The sequence below is a fragment of the Urocitellus parryii genome, chromosome 2 (genome assembly GCF_045843805.1).
Source record: "Urocitellus parryii isolate mUroPar1 chromosome 2, mUroPar1.hap1, whole genome shotgun sequence".
Classification (NCBI taxonomy): Eukaryota; Metazoa; Chordata; class Mammalia; order Rodentia; family Sciuridae; genus Urocitellus; species Urocitellus parryii.
In genome coordinates, this window is record NC_135532.1 from 132,529,916 (window position 1) to 132,551,503 (window position 21,588).

The window sequence follows — 21,588 nt, forward strand, 5'->3', positions numbered from 1 at the left end:
TCCTTTATGCTTTCTTCTCTAGCTGTTTTATCCTAGTATCTAGGCCAAGGATAGCAAGAACACTATACAAGATTTTCAGTAAATGCTTACAGAAATGAACAAGATATGATAAAGAATCAAACCACTGCTACTTGCCATCAGGCTGACTTTCTTGATTAGCTTGAGAATTAGGGAGGATAAGTGCATCCCTTTTTTAAAAGAGAGATGGTTTTTTGTTGTTGTGTTTTGTTTTTAAAAGCACGCAAGGCTTGTAGAACTTAAGTTAGGAGAACCTTAGATTCAGCCTTCATCCTCTGAGGCTCTGATAGGTGGTATATTAGTTTGCCTGGGCTGCCAGAACAGAATCCCACAGGCTTGGTCTGGCTTACACAACATAAATTTTCTTAGTTCTGGAGGCTGGAAGTCTGAGGTTGAGGTGGTGGGCAGGTTTGGTTTCTTCTAAGGCCTGTCACCAGACATGTAGATGGTTGTGTTTCTTTGGTGTCTTCACATGGTCTTCCCCTGTCTTGGTATGTCTAATCTCCTCTTATAAAGATGGTGGTCATACACTGGATGAGAGCTCATTCCTGTGACCTTGTTTTACCTTAATTACTCTTCAAAAGGCACTTTCTAAGGCACTGAGCATCAGGACTTCAACATGAATTTTTGGGTAAGTGGGACACAATTCAGTCCCATAATGGGTGGCAGTCTGAGAACTTAGCTCAGTGATCTTTTTCAAGGTTCTATGCCTCTCCAGAGAAGGTACATGAGTGACGGTTCTGTTGAGTCACAGAGCCTTGCATCTGACTTACTAGGACTTAGTCTAATTTTTCCCTTTTTATTTTTCTCAGGCTCTGTAGATGAGTCTTACTGCTTAGCACCTACTTTTTTCATCATTGACTATTCAGTGCTTAGCACATAGTGTCAGGAAATAATTGCTGAATTGAATACAGGTGACTTGTCTGCCTCTGGAAATTGTTACAATTTCATTCATCGAAGAGGGAAATGAATCTGTCTCTTCCATAGTCATTTAAGAAGATTGAAGTCTTGTTGCCTCAGGATTTTTGGACTGAACTCTTTCAGATGTCTAAGTTCTAAAATATAATAATATATTTACTTATGAACCATCTTTATGAAAATGTTATTGCCACTATTTTCTAAGTCACTTATTCTTTTGTGCATTATGATTGTTCCTGCATAACAAAAGCAAAATCTCCTTAGGCGTAGTTCACAACTGAATTTGATAACTAAAATATGTTGCAATTTATGTTATAGAAGAACAGTAAGCAAAATATTAATATATACTTTTGGCTTTTTTGTATAGGTCCGAGTTTGATAAGAGCAGGTTTCTGAAAGTTTCCCATTGTGTGTGTACATGTGTGAGTACATTCACAAACACCATGGAATAATTTAAGATAATTAGAAATGGGACTGTCAAAACACTTTTTATGTGTGCAGGCAATTTGTGGTTTCAGAAGCTACTTAAATTTTCTAACTGGGAACTTTTCAGTGTGTGTGTTAAGGGTAATTTATCCCTCAGATTGGCATTTATTAATTTTTTAAGTAGTACAAGTATTCTTACAAAATACAGTAGTAAAAGATAATCGTATGGCTCCACATCTTCATTTTTGTTTCTTTTTTTCCTCTTGATTGTAATTTTTTCTTAGTGCTTTTTGACAAAGCACTTTAATTTTTCTTAGTGCTTTTTTTAAAAAGCACTTTGTTACAGTAAGTCAGAAATTATATAAGATAAGCATGATGGTGCATGCCTGTAATCCCAGAGGCTTGGGAGGCTGAGGAAGGGGGATCTCAAGTTCAAGGCTAGACTCAGCAACTTAATGAGTTCATAAGCAACTTAGCAAGATCTTGTCTCTAAATAATTTTTTTTTAAAGGGAGGGGGGTGGCTGGGATGTGGCTCAGTGATTAAGCACTCCTGGGTTTGATCCCTGGTACGAAAGAAAAGGAAAGGAGGGGAGGCACAGGGAGAGATCATATGATACTATGTAAATAATTTATTTTTATCATTTTAACTACCTTTGTTTACAAGTACAAGAAGATCTTCTTCATATTAAATGTGAGCTCTGTTTCTGTTTTATTACATCAGTGAAGTCTATGCACCTGGTTGACTATTGGACACTTAATTTATTGAAATAAAAAAGATTGTATGCCGGGCTGGGGATATGGCTCAAGTGGTAGCGCGCTCGCCTGGTATGCGTGCGGCCCGGGTTCGATCCTCAGCACCGCATACCAACAAAGATGTTGTGTCCGCCGAGAACTAAAAAATAAATGTTAAAAATTCTCTCTCTCTCTCTCTCTCTCTCTCTCTCTCCCCTCTCACTCTCTTTAAAAAAAAAAAAAAAAAGATTGTATGCCTGTAGAAAACAGATATTTTGCTTCTGTGATCTTCTAGGATTGGATTAAGATCTCACGAAAGAGAAATATCCGGAATATACATTACATTTTTCTTAATAACTAGTGGAAGGTAGAGAAGGGGAAAAAAGACACTAGAATAATGCATGTTTGTATCAGATGGTAAGAATAATACAAAACATATTTATACTAAAATCATGCAGAATGTTCTACCAAACAGTATATTTCCACTCACATTTTACACAGAAAAGAAGGTACTTTGTGTTAACTATCAATACATGCATAAGAATTTCCAATGTCATGCTTTAAACACATTTCATATGCTGTGGTAAATTAGCATCTGTGCATTTATAAGTTAATTTATAAATGCATTTATTTATGCATTTATAGATGCATTTATAAATTAATTCATAAATAATTAGTTTGTGAAGGCCCAGAAGAGGTTACATGTATTAGAGAACATAGTAAAAGTTGTCTTGAGTAAGCTTTGATTTAGAATCTAAATTTTAAGGAGTTAATATTATTTTATTTGAGGAAATGTTAACATAGTGAGAACTTTTATGTTAAAATACAAAAACTTTTATTTTCTTAGGATAAAATGAATGGCTGTTAATTCAAGCTAAACTTATCACTTGTACACTAAAATATAGACTAAACAGTGATAGACTTGCCAATTTGGCTTCAGGAATATTTTAAAAAATGAGCCTAAGTATAGTTTATTGTTGTTGTTAGACATGATTAAGTCATTTTATTTTGGCCTATAATCAACCTCCTGAAGTGTAATGAGGAATTTATTTCAATATACAGGCTCAATTTTCAGACTTTTTATTTAAAAAGAAAGAAAAAACAAAAAAATTTTAAAAAACCAAACTTCCTGTCAGAGTGATTGTCTTCAAGGATTGATATTGGTGTGTCTCCTCAGTGGCCTGTTCTTGGCTTGCAAGTTTATTCTGTTTCTAATGTTTGCAGTACTGGGCATTGAACCTAGACCCTTGGATATCTTAGGCAGTCCTCTACCACTGAGCCACACCTTCTGCCCCCCAAGTGTACTCTGCAGGGATCTATTCTGAGGGCCATTCTCTCAGCTGTCTCAGTCCTACAATTCCTTGAGGTCCTTGAAACCTTTCCTGATTCTGTCCTCCCATGCCCTCCTATGTACACACCCTACAGCTTTGCCTTTAATTATGGTGTCAGTTGCAGTCACTCTTTCTTTTCTTGAGTTTTACCAAAATTGTTTACACTTTGAGCAGTTAGCATGATGCTGGCCACAGAGGCAGTAAGTGTTGGTCTCACACTGCCTTAATTGCCTTCCTTGAGTGAGTTGAAAAACATTCAGAGGAAGTGTGGATAGAGTGTTGATCACCTCACTTTCCTCGTATCAGACTTGCCCTTCACATTACTGCCCTTCCCGGCACTCACTATAGCTTCTGGACAACTTGGGAGCAAAAGTGTCCATCCTGATTTGGGATTGCTCAACTTTTTCATTGGTCAGAATCCATTCATTTCATCCACATCCTTAATCCCCAGATTAAATGGTGTTTTAGGGCACTTGTGTGGCTTGTGACACTAATATTCCTTTTGTTTCCTAAAGCCCTTATGTTGCATATTAAAGCAGGAATGGGGTAGAATGCTATTGGGTACATCTGGAAGCATAGCCCTGGAAACATGTTCCTAACACCCAGAAAGAAGCCTCTTTTTAGAAAACCAGTGAGCTGATAGGTACATTCAGAATTACTCCTAAAATCAATTTAAGCACACATGTTCACTTGTCTTAGAATGAAGCTGGTGAAAAGTTTATGACAAAAATGTTTGTGGGACTGGGGATATAGCCCAGTTGGTAGAGTGCCTCCCTCGAATGCACAAGGCCCTGGGTTCAATCCGCAGCACCACCAAAACCAACAAACAAGATTTGTTATCAAGCTGTTGGTCTCCTTGATAAGTTTTGTAAGTCAGAATTAGATGATTGATAGTTTGTTTTTGCACATTTTAATAGTTAAATGTTATCACTGCTAGAACTCATTTTAAATCTCATTATGAGTAGATGAATTACAAAAATCAGAATATAACATACTTTTTTTGAATAGGAGAATGAAGAATAAAATGAACAAATTATTAATTCCGTATATGTTCATAACAAATAATGTATACTATATTTTCTCTTTTGGCTTTTTCTTTAGGTGATTGAAGACAGTACTGGAGTCCGCCGGGTGGTGGTGACACCCCAGTCTCCCGAGTGTTATCCCCCAAGCTACCCCTCAGCCATGTCTCCAACCCACCACCTGCCCCCCTACCTGACCCACCATCCGCATTTCATTCATAACTCGCACACGGCTTACTACCCACCTGTTACTGGACCTGGAGACATGCCGCCTCAGTTTTTTCCTCAGCATCACCTTCCCCCGACAATATATGGCGAGCAAGGTGAGTAGATTATTGCTGGCTCCAGGAGCTGCTGAAACTGTTTACAACACTTAGCACTCATAAGCTATCTATCTGGTCTGCAGCTCATGGGAAATTCCCAGCTTCCATTGTCCTGAATTGTGTCTTGGAATGATTATATTATGGGCTGCAGCCCTCTTTCTTTCTCTCAATTTCCCCACATTCCCACAGTTTTCCCAATTTTTCAACCCCACAAAGACCAAGGAATGGAATAGCCACTTCTTTAGAAGAACCAGTGATCTGTCTCATATGTTTCTGTGTCCTGTTCTCCTGTGTTTATGTAAGAATGGCCCGAGGCAGAACTGTGGCACAGTATTTCTTTGGCATTGGTATGGGCTAGCAGTAGAAGGGAAATTGAAGTGTTTTGTGCCCTATTTCCAATGTTAGAGGATTGTGAAGTCTTAATATCCTTTTGGTTTCCCCAAAGATCTGTCTTGGCAGAACTCGTAAATTCCCCGGCTGTTGACGTGGCCCGCCAGAACTTGCTTTTATTTCGAGACTAACCATTAGTGCAGCCACAGTTCCCTGGTTGTTAGGCAAATGCTTATCTTGCCATGAAAAGAGCCTCTGAGCTACCGAGATGCCTTTTTAAAGTTTTGGTCTTGATGTTGCTTTAGTCTAAGCTCTTCTCTATCAAAATGGAACCCAGATAATTGAGGTAAAAATTAGACTTTAACCTTTTAAGACTTTGCAAAATGATTTTCTTCTGTGAATTGAAACATTTTATGGCTTTAAACACCTATTAGATTGGTTCAGGTAAATTGGATGAGAAATACTTGTTACGTTGTATAATTTTTGAACAAGTTATCTTGCTTTCTCCTATCAATACCAATTCTCTTCTCAATTTTTTTCCTATATATTCATCTCACATTCCAGTTTTTTTTTCTTATTATAGAAAGAAAAATTTGAGATGAGTATTTCAGGTGAAATGTACTCTTGTAATTTAGGGATAGAATTTTTTTTAAGGTAGTCAGAAATTTAGCATAATTCAGAAAAATCAAGGTGTGAGAAAATGATAGCAAAACACAAAATCAGTAGCGCCAGCTGCATCAATAATTTTTTCAGTAATTTGATCTTTTTTGCCTAGTGACATAAACAAACCCATCAGGGAGTGGGCATATAAAACAGAAACACTTACAGAAAAACAATTAAGTTAACTTTCAAAAAACGTAGTCACTGTTTTGACACAGTAAATATTAAATATTGGAGAGTTAGAATTGTCTAGCTGGATCCAAGCTGCGGTAACATTAGGAAGCACCTTGGCTATTGACTTTCCCCCTTGATCATGCTCTTCTGACTTGCCTTATTTTAGCTTATTAGCAGAATGCCATTTTTGTAAAAGGTGTCCTTTGCCTTTTTTTTCTCTTTTGAACATAAAAAGGAATATTTATTTTGAGTGAGAATACACAAAAATCCTCTAAGTTTTAAAAATTGACAAGCATATTCAACCTTTCACATAGTTGCACATCCATGGATTTAACCAACCTGGCATCAAAAACATTAAAATTATAGTAGCACTGAAAATATACAAACTATTTTCTTTTCATTATACCGTAAACAATACCGTTTACCAACTATTTATGTAGTATTTGATTAGTTATTATAAGTAATCTTTGCATTTTTAGGCAGAGTAATACTGTGACTTAAATCACTATTAGAATTAAACCAAAAATTGCATAGTCTGTTCCTTTCTTCGTGTGTTTTGTTCTGATTTCATTAAAATAACAGCAATAATTTACAAGTAAAAGTTCCTTAATCGAACTAAAGACAGCAGTGAAACAAAGTCCCTTTAAAAAGTCATTTATGTATTTTCTTAGTTCTTGATGTGTATACCTAAAAATGGCAAATTAAACATTAATTTACTAAGTGATAAGAGTGTAGAAAGTTGTTAAGATGTTTTAAATTATTATGTGTCCATGGTGAATATTGTGAATCTCAAGTGGGATGCATTGTAGCATTTAAAAATGTTTATCATTCATCTGGTGTATTTTGGTGTAGTTTATTTGAATATATATGTAGGTCTGTGTGTGTTCTTACACATTTTTCTACTGCAAATTGATTGTCTTGTGACAATATAAAATTTTTTTCCTTTAACTGTGTGAACAAAAAGAAAAGAAAAAATAGAATTTTACCACGGAACAATTGAAATATCAGTTGTTAAATTAGACAGGTATCCATATATTCCTGGGGCAAGTCCCAGTTGAAGGGTATGGGGAGTTCTTCCTTTTTATTTGCAGAAGTGTTCAGGGTTGGATGGTGGTTTATGTGGATACTTTATGGGAGGCTCTTTTTTCTTATAAAGATGTAAGACCCAGTGTCTTTGTTACACACTGTCCTTTATTTTGAAAGTAAAGATTGGACCTGGGGTGCTTTATCACTGAACTACATCTCCAGCCCCTTTTATTTTTTATTTTGAGACAGGGTCTCATTCAGTTGCCCAGCTTGCCCTCAAACTTGATATCCTCCTGCCTCAGCTTCCAGTTACTAGAATTAAAGGCATGTGCTGCCATGCCCAGCTCCATTGTTGTTTCTGTTGATGCCTATAGATAATTTCACATTGATTTAAAAATATAGATTTAAGATAAATATCTCTCTAAGATCCTAAGATTATATTGCAGATTCCCATTTTCTTTTTGAGCCACTTAAAAATACACATAATGAAGTCAGGGAGCAACCCACTTCTGCTTTGCCTTGGATTACTGCAGAAGAGCAGTTTGAGACCACACCTCCCTGGCACCAGATGGCCAAGATGGCTTATCTTTGCCTCACGCTTTGTCCTTGAACTTTGTCCTGATTCCATTTTTTGTTTTGTTTTTAATGGCAATTTCTCATTGTATTATTTTAACAGTTTTCTTCAATTTTGGCTTTTCTGAATGCTGCAAATAACTCCTTATATTCTGGTTGCTGTGCACCTTCCAGTAGTAATACTATTCTGTCTATAAGGATAAATATTCATTTAGATATCTTGATTCTGACTACATGTTTTTCAAAGGGTAGTTTGACTATCCTTTTCATGAATTGCAACTGTTAAAACCATTTTGACAGGCAAATAAAACTGAATTATAAATTTAACTAGAATACAAACTCTTTGAGGACAACTTTGTCTTTTTTGTTTGTCTCCATAGTTTATGGAAAATTTCTAAACATGCCATATGGTCTTTTTGTATGTGTATGTGTGTTTTTTTTTTCTTTTTTTTAACTTGGAGAAGAACCCTCATCTCTTTTTGTCTTTTATTTTGAGACAGGGTCTCACTAAATTTCCTAGATCTTCCCTAAATTGCTGAGGCCAGCCTCAAACTTGCAGTCCTCTTGTCTCAGCCTCCTAAGATGCAGGGATTACAGGCGTGAGACACTGTGCCTAGCTAAACATGCCATGTGGTCATTAATAATTGATTATTTATTGATTTGTTAGAAACAAACAGGAATGTTTTAAACATGTACAATGTATATAGCGTTTTCTTAAACATTTTTTATAAAAATGTACTTTAGACTTCTTCAGGGATCAGGTCATTTGACCTTTTAATCATTTATTATTGAAAATATGGGCTGAGCTTGCATTTGTCACACCCATCCATTTTAGAAATTATACCACTCTATGGAATGTCAAGCTACATTACCCGAGAAGACCAGTACAGCAAGCCTCCGCACAAAAAACTGAAGGACCGCCAGATTGACCGCCAGAACCGCCTCAATAGCCCTCCTTCATCCATCTACAAAAGCAACTGCACAACAGTATACAATGGCTACGGGAAGGGTCACAGTGGTGGAGGCGGCGGAGGAGGGGGAGGCGGCAGCGGTGGCGGGCCAGGAATCAAGAAAACAGAACGGCGAGCAAGGAGCAGTCCAAAGTCAAATGATTCAGACTTGCAAGGTAATATGACCACAGCCATGAGGAATAAATCATCCCAAAGGAGCCATCTTGACCCAAAGAGCATTATTTCATGGTGGTTGGTTTTTCTGGTGTGGATGATTTGGTGTAGTCCTCTCTGATCTGTTTTTTAGTAAGAATAGACTATTTTATTTTATTTTTTGCGGTCCCAGGGGTCAAACCCAGGGCCTCATGCACACTAGGCAAGTACTCTACTTTGAGCTACACAAACAGCCCTTTTTTTCTTTTGAGATAGGATCTTACTAAGTTGCCCAGGCTAGCCTCAAATTTGCAATCCTCCTTCCTCAGCCTCCCAAGCAGCTGGGGTTATAAGTATGTGCCACTGCATTGGGCATTAATATTACTTTTTCAGAATATGTGCCATGTAACTTTTTACTTATTTCTCAGTAACAATTATCTGCATTTTCACATTAGCCTACTTGTATTGTTTCACTCTAACTAGACAGATATGGAAGAAATCCAAATATGGGGCTATTTTAGATCTCAAAATAATTATGTCTTGTAAAACCAGATATTATTTCCATGCTTTAGAGGAGTCTGTCATCACATAACAGGAATATATATATCTACACAGTTGTAGGCATCAGATACTGTTCAGTGCCACCTTTGACATCCTGAGTGAAGTATTCATAGAACAAGAATAAAATGGATGGATCAGGCTTAGCACATTCAGATAGAGAGATATCAGCTCAGAAAGGCTTGTGTTTTGGTTAGATTAATTTTATGGGCTAGATTGGTAAAATGGGAGAGAAAGGTATATGTATTTTCAATGAAGTGTTCATGTAAGATTTGAATATTTGATGCCACAGGAGCAAAAAGTTGACTTCTTATAAAGGCATATAGCAGAAGTAACTTAGATAAAGCAAAAGAAGGTAATATTTTCAAAAGTATGTGAGTCCTCAGATCAAATGACTAGAAAACAAAGATGTGAACAATTGTCAGACAGGACATGGATTGATTGTGGCACTCACTGAAGTCATTGACTCCTTATTGCTTATCAACGTAGGAACAGGGAATGTGTCTGAGAATGTGGTTGTAAATGAAAAGGATGGAAGTTGTTGAGTCTGTTGACTTGTCTAAGAAAGACAGGACTCTGACGGGGAGAGGAAAACTCTGTATAACCAAACACTGCTGTTACATTTCCTCCCAGGTTATTTATAATGAGTGAATTGTAGCACGAGGTAGAGGAATAGTAACTATAGTGAAATGTGAATTTATTATGGATTCTTTTTTTTTTTGTTCTTTATTGCTTTAAGTGTCTTCCATATTTTATGCAGTTATGTATTACTATGTAACAAAACAAACAAGTATCCTATGAAAGATACTTAAGTTGCAAAGTTGCAAGAGTATTTTAAATATATCTTAAGGAAAGTGCTGTGTCTGACATATAAAATATGGGGTTTTTTTGGGGGGGGGCGAGGCAAGGGTATCACTATTTTGCCCACACTTGACTTGAATTTCTGAGCTGAAGTGATCTTCCTACCTCAGCCTCCCAAATAGCTGGGATTATAGGCATGTACCATTGTGCTTGGCATTAAAATAATTTTAGTGAAATGATACTACAGTTTCTGAGTTTGGAATTAGTTTATTTTTAGAAGTACTTTACATTTTGATTAATATCAATACTTGTAATTTATTAGTGCTTTAGAGTTATACAAATAGCTCGTTTTTGACAAAAATTGTCCATGCATGGAATTTAATTTTGCTTCATTTCAATCCCCAGTCCCCTCCCTCCACCTTTCCCACTCTCCTCCTCCTTTCTTTTATTCCCCTTCCTCTATTGGTCCTCCCTTCACTTACTTATTTATTTTAATATTTTTTTGTTTTAGTGGACACAATACCTTTGTTTCATTTATTTATTTTTGTGTGATGCTGAAGATTGAACCAGGGCATCACACATGCTAGGCAAGCACTCTACCACTGAGGTACAATTCACCTTGGAGTGCACACATATCCATCCACACACACATTTGCATAGTATAATTTTGTCAGATTCTTTCTGCCTTTCCTGTCTATTCCCTTTCCTCCTCCTTTCTTCTTAGTCTCCTCTACTCCACTGGTCTGCCCTATTATGGTTTTTGAGTGACCGCCTCACTCTTTTTCCCCTTGACTTTAGTCTAGTTCCCACATATGAGAGAAGACATTATTGCACTCTTGATTTTGAGTCCGACTTATTTCACATAGCATGATGTTCTCTAGTTCCATCTATTTAATGACAGATGCCATAATTTTATTCTTTTAATCCATTTATCTTTTGATGGACATCTGGACTGGTTTCATAACTTGGCTATTATAAACTGTGGTATTATAAACTTTGAATTAACTGTATCACTACACTATGCTGATTTTAGTTCTTTTGGATAAATAACAAGAAGTAGGATAGCTGGGTCATATGGTGGTTCCAGTCCTAGTTTTTTGAAGAATCTCCTTACTGTTTTCCAGAGTGGTTATACTAATTTTCAATCCCACCAACAATGAATGAGTGGTCCTATTCTCCACATCCTCACAAGGATTTATTATTATTTGTATTCTTGATAATTGCCATCTGATTGGAGTGAGATGAAATCTTAGTATAGTTTTGATTTTCTTCAAGTCTCTGATTGCTAGAGATGGTGAACATTTTTTAATATATATTTGTTGGCTATTTGTGTTTCTTCTTTTGAGAAATATCAGTTTATGTCTTTTGACCATTTGGTGATGGAGTTATTTTATTATTTATTTATTTTGTTTTTGTTTTTTTGTTTAGAGCTTTTTGAGTTCTTTATATATTCTGGATATTAATTCCTGTCAGGAGAGAAGCTGGCAAAGCTTTTCTCTCATTCTGTAGACTTTTTCTTCCCAGTCTGAATTATGTCCTTTGCTGCATAGAAGCTTTTTAATTTGATGGCATCCCACTTATTGATTCTTGGTTTTATTTCTTGAGCTTTGGGGGTCTTGTTAGGGAAGTTGGTGTCTGTTCCAATATGAGTGTTCACCCTATATTTCTTCAGGCACTTGCAGAATTTCTGGTCTAATTCCTCAGTCTGATCCATTTTGATTGGACTTTTTTGCATTGTGAGAGATAGGGATTTGGTTTTATCCTTCTACATATGAATATCTCCTTTTCCAGCACATTTCTTAAAAAGACTGTCTTTTCTCCAACATAGTTTTGGTACCTTTGTCAGTATCACATGACTAAGTATGTGAATTTTGTTCTTTGTCTTCTATTCTGTTGCACTGGTGTTCATGTCGATTTTGATGCCAATACCATGCTGGTTTTATTCCCATAGTTCTGTAGTGTAATTTGAGATTAGGTATTGTGATGCCTCCTACATTGATTGCTCTTCTTGCTCCAGATTGCTTTGGCTATTCTGGATACTGATTCTTCCAAATGCATTTTAGGATTATTTTTTCCTAGTTCTATGAAGAATATTATATTTGTACACTTTTATGAAATGTAAAGTGATCCTTATTTTGAGAGGAGTACTAGAGATTGAACTCAGGGGCTCTTGACCACCGAGCCATATCTCCAGTCCTTTTTTGTATTTTATTTAGAGACAGGGTCTCACTAAGTTGCTTAGCATCTCATTTTTGTTGAGGCTGGCTTTGAGTTCACCATCCTCTTGCCTCAGCCTCCCAAGCTGCTGTGATTACATGCGTGGGTGCCACTGCACCCAGCTAAAGTGATATCTTGATTCAGGTATATAATGAATAGTTTATTAGCAATGTCCCAGGTTAATCATGGCATAGAAGAGAATCCACACAAAACAATTCAGAATGTGTTGTCCTAAGGAGAAATTTTTGCCTAAAGAAAAGTAGAAAAGAATGTATAAGTTATCCAGAGAGCTTACGAAATTTGAAATGCTTTGATTACATGATTTGTTCTTTAATAATTTTTGTCCTGCTGTGTACCAAAAAAGATTTGTTAGATGTCTATATATGTATAACAGAGGCAAGTAAAATAAATTTAAGAATCAACAGACAAAAGAGACTAACAGAAGGAAAATATGATGATTCAGGGCTAAAAGTAGTACAGTAATTAATGCAGTTATGGAATAACTTTGGCAAATGCAAATGCCTTTCTTTTATGTGTAGTTATTTCATGATTTATATACTTAAATGTATTAGCTGCTGTATGTTTTAATAGGCTCACAGTTGTAAGTGAAGAACTCAGTTTGCATTGAAATCTATACTGAAGTATTTGCTGACACACATCAATATGTTTACAAGCACTTCAGCGTTTTTACCTTACATGTGAGAAACAGTGTATAATCATTTTGAGCATCCTAAGATCTTTGCAGTTGTGTAGAAAGCATGTGATTTTGTTGGGCAATATCAAGATTATGTTTGCTGTGGGTTTCTGGGAGCATGTTTACAATGAAAAGTGGAACAAGCTCAGGCTGAACTTTTATCTCTTGCTCCTTTTAGCATTATATTATTTGCCTTCTCAAAATCACTTGAAGTGCTGCTCTTTATCATAAGGGAAAGAATCAGTTGGGCTATATTACTTTATGCACTGCACCTCACTTCAGCAAAGATCTGAGGGTGTTTATATGTTAGATAAAAAATATACTTACTTAAATGAATTTAAAACTTACATCTGCACAGAAACTTGCAAGTGTTTATATTTACTTTTATTCATAATTGCCCAAACTTGGAAGCAACAAAGGATGCCCTTTAGCAGGTAAATGGATAAATGAAGATGTGGGACATCTGGATAGATGTTGGAATATTATTCACTGCTAAAAAGAAATGAGCCCACAAACTATGAAAAGATATGGGGTAATCTAAATTCATATTATTTAGAGTAAGAAGCCAATCTGAAAAGGCTACCTCCTGTAGGATTCCATTTATATGATATTCTGGAAAAGGCAAAACTCTGGAGACAGCAAAAGGATAAGTGGTTACTGGATTTTTTTTTGGGGGGGGGGAGGGATGAGTAGCTAGAGGACAGAGGAGTTTTAGGATCATGCAACTTTTCTATATGATAGTGGAATGGTAGATACATGCCATTACATATCCAAATTTATAGAATGAAAAGCACCAACAGTAAATACAATGTAACCTGGACTTTGGGTGAAAGTGATGTGCCAATGTGAGTTTATCAGTTATAATGTATGTACCCTCTGGTAGGGGATGTTGATAGGTGGGGCAGGCTGTGCATAAGGGCGGGGCAGGGTGTATGGGCAACTCTGGACCTGCCATTCACCTTTGCTGTGAACCTAAAACTCTTAAAGAAAAAAAGAAAGCAAAAGGCCATTGAAAGTAATAAGTAAGCATTAGAGGAAATTGAGGACAAGAGAGATGAAGTCATGAGTAAGGTTGAATATAAAAGAGTACTGTAGAGTTGTTTGATATGAGCCATACATTTGGTTTTGAGCCTTCGTGCTGTCAAAGCAAAGAAGGGAATATGAATCAGAGAAGGCAAAGACAAACAGTAAAGCACCTGTTGTTCTCAGAGTCCATTATGTTGCTCATGGCCTTATATGTTGTGGGACACAGGTCTGAATGAGGGAACTTGGGCGTAGCCTCCTAGGCCTGACTTTCCATGGATCCTGTCCTTGGTGTCTCCATGTATTCCTCATAAATCCAGCTAAGAGTCCTTTGCTCCATCTGATTTATAGGAGACTTCCCAGAAGGAACACCTCATGTTTTCAGATGTGTGTTTATTCTCTTCCCTCTCCATCCTATCCTGTGTCTTGAAAGTAGCTAAGTCAGATCTGAATGTGCGGTTGTTCCCCTCCTTAAGAACCTCTCTGGCACTTCCCATTGTCTCCGGAGCACAGTCTAAAATGCCTGACCATTGTTCTTTCAGGCCTTGTGGTACTTTAGATTTCGCCACCAGACACCCTATGGTTTGCCCCATCCCATGAATGTGCCTCATAATCGTTTCTTGGCCTGTTCATTCAGTTCCTCTACCTAGCAAATTCCAACTCAGTCCTTCAAGAATCAGCTCAGGGGTGAAACCTGTCTCCTATGATATCATAATGGCAGATAACTTAGGGGAAAATAATTCCAGATTTTTTGCCTCACTTTTGTCTTCTAGCATTTGCTTTTAGATTGTTGCGTGAGCATCAAGTCCACTGATGTTCAAGGACAAGCATGGACAAATTTGTCCTTGTCTGCTGATTATTGTGCAAGAGTTGGGCATTGAGCCTGCTCTGTGGCCAAAGCCCAGTTGAAATGATCATATGGCCTTTCATCACAGAAAGTAAAAGAAGTTTCTCTTGTTCCTTATTGAGAAGGAAGTTTCATTCTTTCCATTTTATTCTTGGTAAAAACCAAAGCAATCGCTGTTAGGAGGTTTCTCAGTGGGATACATCAAGTCAGGGTCCAGAATTCTGACTGAAGCACCTTCATTTTCAGCCGAAGCTGTCATCTGTCTTCAGAAGGTAAAGTTATCTGGTAGGATAGTTTTAAAAAGATTGTGTGAATTTAGAGTGAAAAAGAAAAGCTTTAGTATAGAACTACTGTCCAATAAAACAGAAAAACCAAAATAGTACTGATGAGGAGGGGGAACAGGTGGGGAGGAGGAGGTGTGTGTGTACAAGGGCAGTGGTCTAGGGAAGGAAGAGGAGCTGGAGTCATGAGTCTCCAAACCATGTTTTTGTGTATAAAACTATGTAATGTGTGCAGTTGGTACTGCTGACTTTCACCTTATTCCTGGGTCTCAGCCCAAGTGTAAGGATGCCTTTTTCATACTTGATGCGAACAGTTTTAAAACATCCTAGGATTATAGGATTCAGTAGCTTGGGTTTGGTCTGTGTGATATAGAACAGACTATTTCACTGGGCCCTAGTTTTCCTTTCAGAAAACTGAATGGGAAGTTTTTAAAAATCACTAAGTTAGGCTTAGTGATTTTTAAAACCTTACCCAAGAGCAGATTTTCTTTTTTCAGACCATCTTATATAGATCTCCAGCAGTATACGGTATCCTCCACCCCACCACCATCTTACATTCACATGCATATACACCCTGAGCAGAAAGAATTAGAATGCTAGTGATTTATGCAGGGGAACTGGCTCTGTCAGCAGAGAAAATGAACAAACAACATACTTGTGACATTTGCTCTTTGGAATTGTTAATAGTCCAAAGATAAGACTCTCCCAGCGACCCCACCACCCTAGCTTAGACCCTAGCAACTCAGAGCCTCAGGCCAACAGCATTAGAACCCTCCCAAAGGTTGGGGAGACATAGTCTCTCCTGACCTGTGGAGGTGGAGCCTTGCAGTCTGTGTTTTATCAGGCACTTGAATGGTGATTGGCACAGTAGCATTTGAGAAATACAGGCTCTTGGAATGCCAAGGCAATTTTAACTAAGGAAATTTTAATAAAGTTTTTATACAGCAGGGGTGAAAAAGTGGTGAGTGGGGTGGGGGTTGGGAGGATTCAGTTAATAAAATGCTTGAGACTGAAGCATCTTCCTGACAGTGTGGGGCATGTTCTGGTGGGGGAGAGTTCCTTCTGGGTTCTAACACAAAGGTAGCAGCTTATAAGTAGACCTAGAATTTATAGAGCCAGTGGGGGGAAATTGGGCAAAATGGTAAGAATTCCAAATATAGAAGAAAATGAACATACAACTTACTTGTGGCATTTGACCTTTGGAATTGTTAACAGTCCAAAGATTCAGTTACTCTTTAGATCACATTCCAACACATATAGTCATGGTTTCTGTTTATGACACTGAATGTCATCATGAGGACTTTATTCTTGTGCTTTTCTCCTTCAAAGATGACAAATTACCTTCTGAGCCCAATTGTCCTGATTGGCAGGTTTTTATATTCTAATTATTTCCCAGGTGATCTTCCCTGACATATTTTTCTTCCTGTATTTTGCAATCACTGCTCAGAAACCAGAATCAGACAGTAGTATCTACTTAGCCAAAATTAGCCTGAAAGTTTATTCATAGTAATTATTCATCATTAAAAGAATTATTATGCTAAGATTTGTGATGGTATTTTTGCTTCTGAAAGTCTGGAATTATGAACATTTGTTGGGCCTTGGAATCTGTTCTTGCTGTAGGTGTGGGCTCTGTGCAGGCATTGCTGCATCCTCCTGTGCAGAGCAAAAGTGACTTCCTGTGTTTGCAATTATGTGTCTGATGTTAATAAGGTCTGGAATGTTGGGAGTTTAAGGCAGATTTTCCTTTCAAATTTATTTTGGTCTTGGCTCTCTGTAAAAAGATAATGTGGGTGCTTCTCTGCTTAAAGTAGGGTAGTTAGTGAGCTTTCATACTTCACCAGTGACTGATTTCTTCTTTGACTTTCAAGCTTTTCCTTCTCTTGAGCACATACCCTCCTAGGCATGCTCAGGCAGGATGTTTCAAAGACTAGAGACGGTTTGGATCTGATCGTGGACAGGGTTGGGCTCTTTTCCCCTCTGAGTGTGTGCACTTCACTGCATTTGAAACTGTACTTTCTACATGGGGTTTCAGTATTACTTTGTCGGTAAGGCTTTAGTTAATAACAAATCCTGTGTGTTCATTGTCTACAGCTGCCTGTAGATCCTGCGCATGGCAAAAATATTAAGAGAACACGAAAAAATATGAAAAATGAGCTCAGAGAGTGGAATTCACCCATCCTGCTGCCAAGTACAGTCTGAAAAGTGAAAATAGTCCAAACAAACCCAAGTAACTTTTAATTTTTAAAAGGACAATGTGGGGACCCCTGGATCAGAATGCAGGAGATGGTCTTCTTGGCAGGACACTGGGCAATTAACACTATCACTTCTGTTTCAAATGGAGGTCACCAGGTTCATCTTGGAGGCCTCTTCTGGTGAGGGCTGAGCAGACTTTGAGGTCTTGGATCTTTACGTAAGCTGGAAAAGGAGGTTGTTTGGGGGTCAGAAGTTTGTTTTCATAAGGAGTATGGTTTCCAACTTGGTCCGTATGATCTGAGGCCCAGGGCTGGAGAAATCAAACTGAGTATTTTTATGTAAGACCACAGTGTGCCAATTCCCCTCTCCTTCTTACTAGGATGTTAATTTTACTGGTAAGCAGCAAATTTGGCAGCTCGGCAAAGAGAACTGTGGTGGCCCAAATTGTTGTTAATGAGTAGGGCTTGTGATGGTCTTTATTAAGTTACATCACATCTCCTGTCTTTGGCCTTTTGTCCCCCCCCCCTCGTATTTTTTTGTTACAATCTGGAATGCTTTAAAGATGTTAACTGCATGATTCTCTCAACAGGCAGGATGAGATATTTTTGTCATGTCAGTTTGAAAAGTCTTAACCCATTAAAAAAAATCATACTTGAAGCTTCACATTTTCTCTTAAATATAAAAAGGCAAACAACACACACACACACACACACACACACACACACACACAAAGAAGAAGCTTTGCATTTTCTTTTTAAATGAATGTGCACCAGAAGTTTGAGGGCAGAATTTTGATTAGTTTCTACCATATGTAGTACTTAGCTCTGTAAACCCATATTATTTTCTCTGCCTTTTTGCTTTCTTGGGAGCTGATCAGAGCAGTATTTAGATGACATCAGAACCCATGTTGGTAAAATTCATGTCATTCCTTTAAATAGCAGGTATAAGTGATGATATGGTTTGTTTCTGGTATATATGTAACCTTCAATTTTATTGAATTGAAACTTTTATATGTTTTTCCCTCATTTGACTAAATTGAATTCTGAGTCTAACTGGGTTAGAGTTCATCTTCACAAATGTGCCAAACTTAGAAGCAAAATAATGTACTAGTTGGGACTTTGCAGACCTAGGTTTAGTCCCAGCTCTGCCACTTGTGACTGTGTGCCCTGGGGCATGGTAATTAATCTCCAAGCTTTATCTTCTATATTTATGTACAAAAGGGGGGTAATTAATGGCACCGATTTTAGAGGGCTGTGATGAGTTCTTAATACAGTTTTAGACACTAAGTGCTTTAAAAATTATTATGGAATACTGGTAAAAAGAGACCATGACATTTTTCTGCTTATGAGAACTGCTTGCTGACACGTCATCAGAACCCTAGTCTGGGAGTGTGTGCGTCAGATTGTAGGCTGGGTCAGTGTGGCATAAGAGTCAATGCCAAGGACTTGAGATATGAGGGGGTTCAGAGTGGCATTCACTCCTAAAAAGACCGCGTTGCCAACCCACAACCAGCCCGATAAGTAAAATTGAGTCCTCTGTCCTCATCTTTTCTCTGCCTAATCTGTTGTGGACTGGATTTTGTGTATGAGTCAGAGGAGTGGAGTGTGACAAACCAGAGTGATTCAGTGTTTGAATCCACACATCAATGGCTCTGGATTACTTAGCTAGGTATTAGAAGTGTAGCAATAAAAGGTGAGAGGGGAGTTTACCTGGAGATGACTCTGGTGAACAATGACGTCTCTCTATTGTTACGTTAAAACCCACATTCCTTGTTGTGGAGCAGTTGGTTGAGCAGATGAATGAGGTATCTAGGGATAAGCTAGTAGGTAACCCATTACATTTCAAAGTCGTTTGCAGTTTTTTTCTAACACTTTGGAAGCCCTTCTCCTACTCCCCACATTCTATGGGTCACATAGGCCTGGTCTATACTCTGTGGAGAAGGGGTCTATGCAAGATGTAAATATGAGGAGGTGAACATCATGACACTGGTAGGGCTTTTTGCAAGCTGACCACCACACAGCACGTAGAGGCGAAAACCATTTCTGTTAATATTGTATCTGAAATAGTCTGAGCATTTGTGATGGAACATTGCCTAATTTCCTTCTGTTGTGTCAACATTATTTTTGTCCCTGCATCTCCTGCAATTGAATGGAGCTCTAGGATGTCTAAACTGTTATATCAAGAGGCAGAATGCTGAATTTCTGGTTCTGTATGATCAGTATTGTAACGTGACAATTATAGTCAGTATTGCAGATATGCTAATCATAAGTCATGCTTTCTGCCAAGATCTGCCCTGGCTTTTATTTTAAATTTAATTTGCCTAACCAGACACACAGTGTAGCAGACTATATTCAGTTTTTTTGTGCTGTAATGAGACCTTGAAATTCTACTGAGAACACAAATGGGAAATGGGAAAGTTCCCTAGAAAATAACAGCAGTGCCAGCTCAGTGTATGTGATTTATGAAGTAACAAGTGTAAATGCCCCTGTAGCCCACTCTAAAATTTCCTACCCCCCCCCCACTTACTGGATTTGCATTGTGGAAAACTTCCCTTTTTCTTTCCCTTCATGCTTCCATGTTGTGACTGCTTCCTTCTAGCTGCATCATAAGAATGGGTCTTTCCATGCAGGTGTTGTGCCTCGAGAAGGGCAGAAATGGTGGGTGGCAATGTGGGGATAATGTGCTGTGAGCACAGAGGAGAATTGTGATGGTTAGGAAGACTGTGAAGCAATGGAGGGTGTGGAGGGTCTCAGAGCAGTGGCACATTGAAATAAGAGGAAGTGGTCAAAACAGGAAAACAAGTAGAAGGAAAGGAGCAGAGCTTAGACAGACTGTGGAATAAACGTAGTTTGGAAAAAGAAAGGCAAAAAATAAGAGAACTTATGGTTCCATTTTATATATTCCATTCCTTTCATGAGGTTAACATTTTCCGGAGGACGTGGGGTAGGGGAAAGCTCTTCTGCCCTGCCGTAATCCATGAGGCTTTTTATTGGCAGATTCACTTCAACCAGATCTCTATGTGAGTAAAATCTCTTTTTCTGTTCAGACTTTGTGACACTTCTTTCTTCAGAGTTGGATTAGAGTAACCATTGCCAACAAAACACTGATGCCACAAACAAATTTAAAGTTAGTCCCTAAGTAGAACTTAGGAAAAGGTAATAGAAAAGAGTAGCAGCACACTGTACTGAAGAAGTGGTGTGTTGACTAGTAGCCTGAAGTTTAAATGATGTTCTAGAGTTCCAATGTGCTTAAAAATCGGAAAGTTAGGATTTTTTTTTCCATTTTATGGTTTTAAGCACAAGAAAGGGGAACCCCCACATCTTTATCCCTGGTTAGTCAGTCTTTGTTAAAGGAATCTGCTTTAATTGAGGGAAAGGTTCATTTCAAGTCCTCTGCCACATGGAATTTACTCTCATGTTACCTTTATAGAGAATAAAAAGAATGCTTATGACAGTTTTAGACTTACTAGAATCCCCCATGAAAGCTGCATGCATAAATGAGTGGGCAGAACAAGGTCTACCAGTAATTTAAAAAATTTTTTAAACATAACAGCATTTATTATTACTACCCTTAATTCACATGGTGAACTTAAATTGACCTCTTTTCTCCTGTTATTTGAAAAGACACAAAGTTTGTGGAACAATAAGATTCTTAAAACCAAGAGGGATGGAGAAACTGCCATATTTTCCGTTCACCAAGTTCCTCAAAACTATTTTAAGTATCTTGCCAAGTACATTTAAAAATTTAATATTTAGTCTTTGGGTAATTTATCTTTTTGTGGAATGTGGCTCCAAAGAACTCCATGAGATATCAGAATTTTTTGAAAGCTCTGTTAAAAATCATGTGTTACATCAGTGAAAAATGGTTATTGGTGCCTCAGTTATTCAGCTGTCAAGTTAAAAAAAAAAAACACTGTCAACATTATTTACTACTTACACTATCATCTGTGGGAACATGGCTCAAGTTCTACAGCAGATAGGTTTGTAGGCTGTACTTGGATTTCATAGAAGAGTTCCATGTCTCTGAAGTACTATAGTCTATAGATTTTAATTGGCATATAGTGGTCTCAATAGCATCTAGGATGTGGTACATACAGGCAAAACTGTCTCTTAAGTTACATAAGTCACTACTGTGTTATTCACAGGACAGACAGTAAAGATGTACGCATTGTAGAATCAGTAGGGCTTCTCACCAGGTTGCCTGATGGCTGCAGTACATTCCTGCTTCTTTTTTGCATCATTTCTTTTAAACAGTTTCAGGGTCAGTTAGTTATAGTTCTTTGGTCATGCTTTCCCAAATTTGGAATGGGAGGTACAGTATAATGTTTTATGCATTAA

At 37.7% G+C, this 21,588-nt stretch overlaps 1 protein-coding gene across 5 annotated transcripts in view; it reads left to right on the forward strand.

The window, feature by feature from the left end:
* Nucleotides 1–21,588, forward strand: part of Fndc3b (fibronectin type III domain containing 3B) — a 335,107-nt gene that overhangs the window by 186,112 nt on the left and 127,407 nt on the right. For 4 of the 5 annotated variants that reach the window (XM_026394977.2, XM_077795313.1, XM_026394979.2 and 1 more), the window contains exons 5-6: nt 4,528–4,771; nt 8,370–8,660. In XM_026394977.2, coding sequence (XP_026250762.1) covers nt 4,528–4,771; nt 8,370–8,660 — 535 coding nt within the window. The remainder of the gene's footprint in view (nt 1–4,527; nt 4,772–8,369; nt 8,661–21,588) is intronic. The other variant, XM_026394980.2, reaches the window with a different exon arrangement.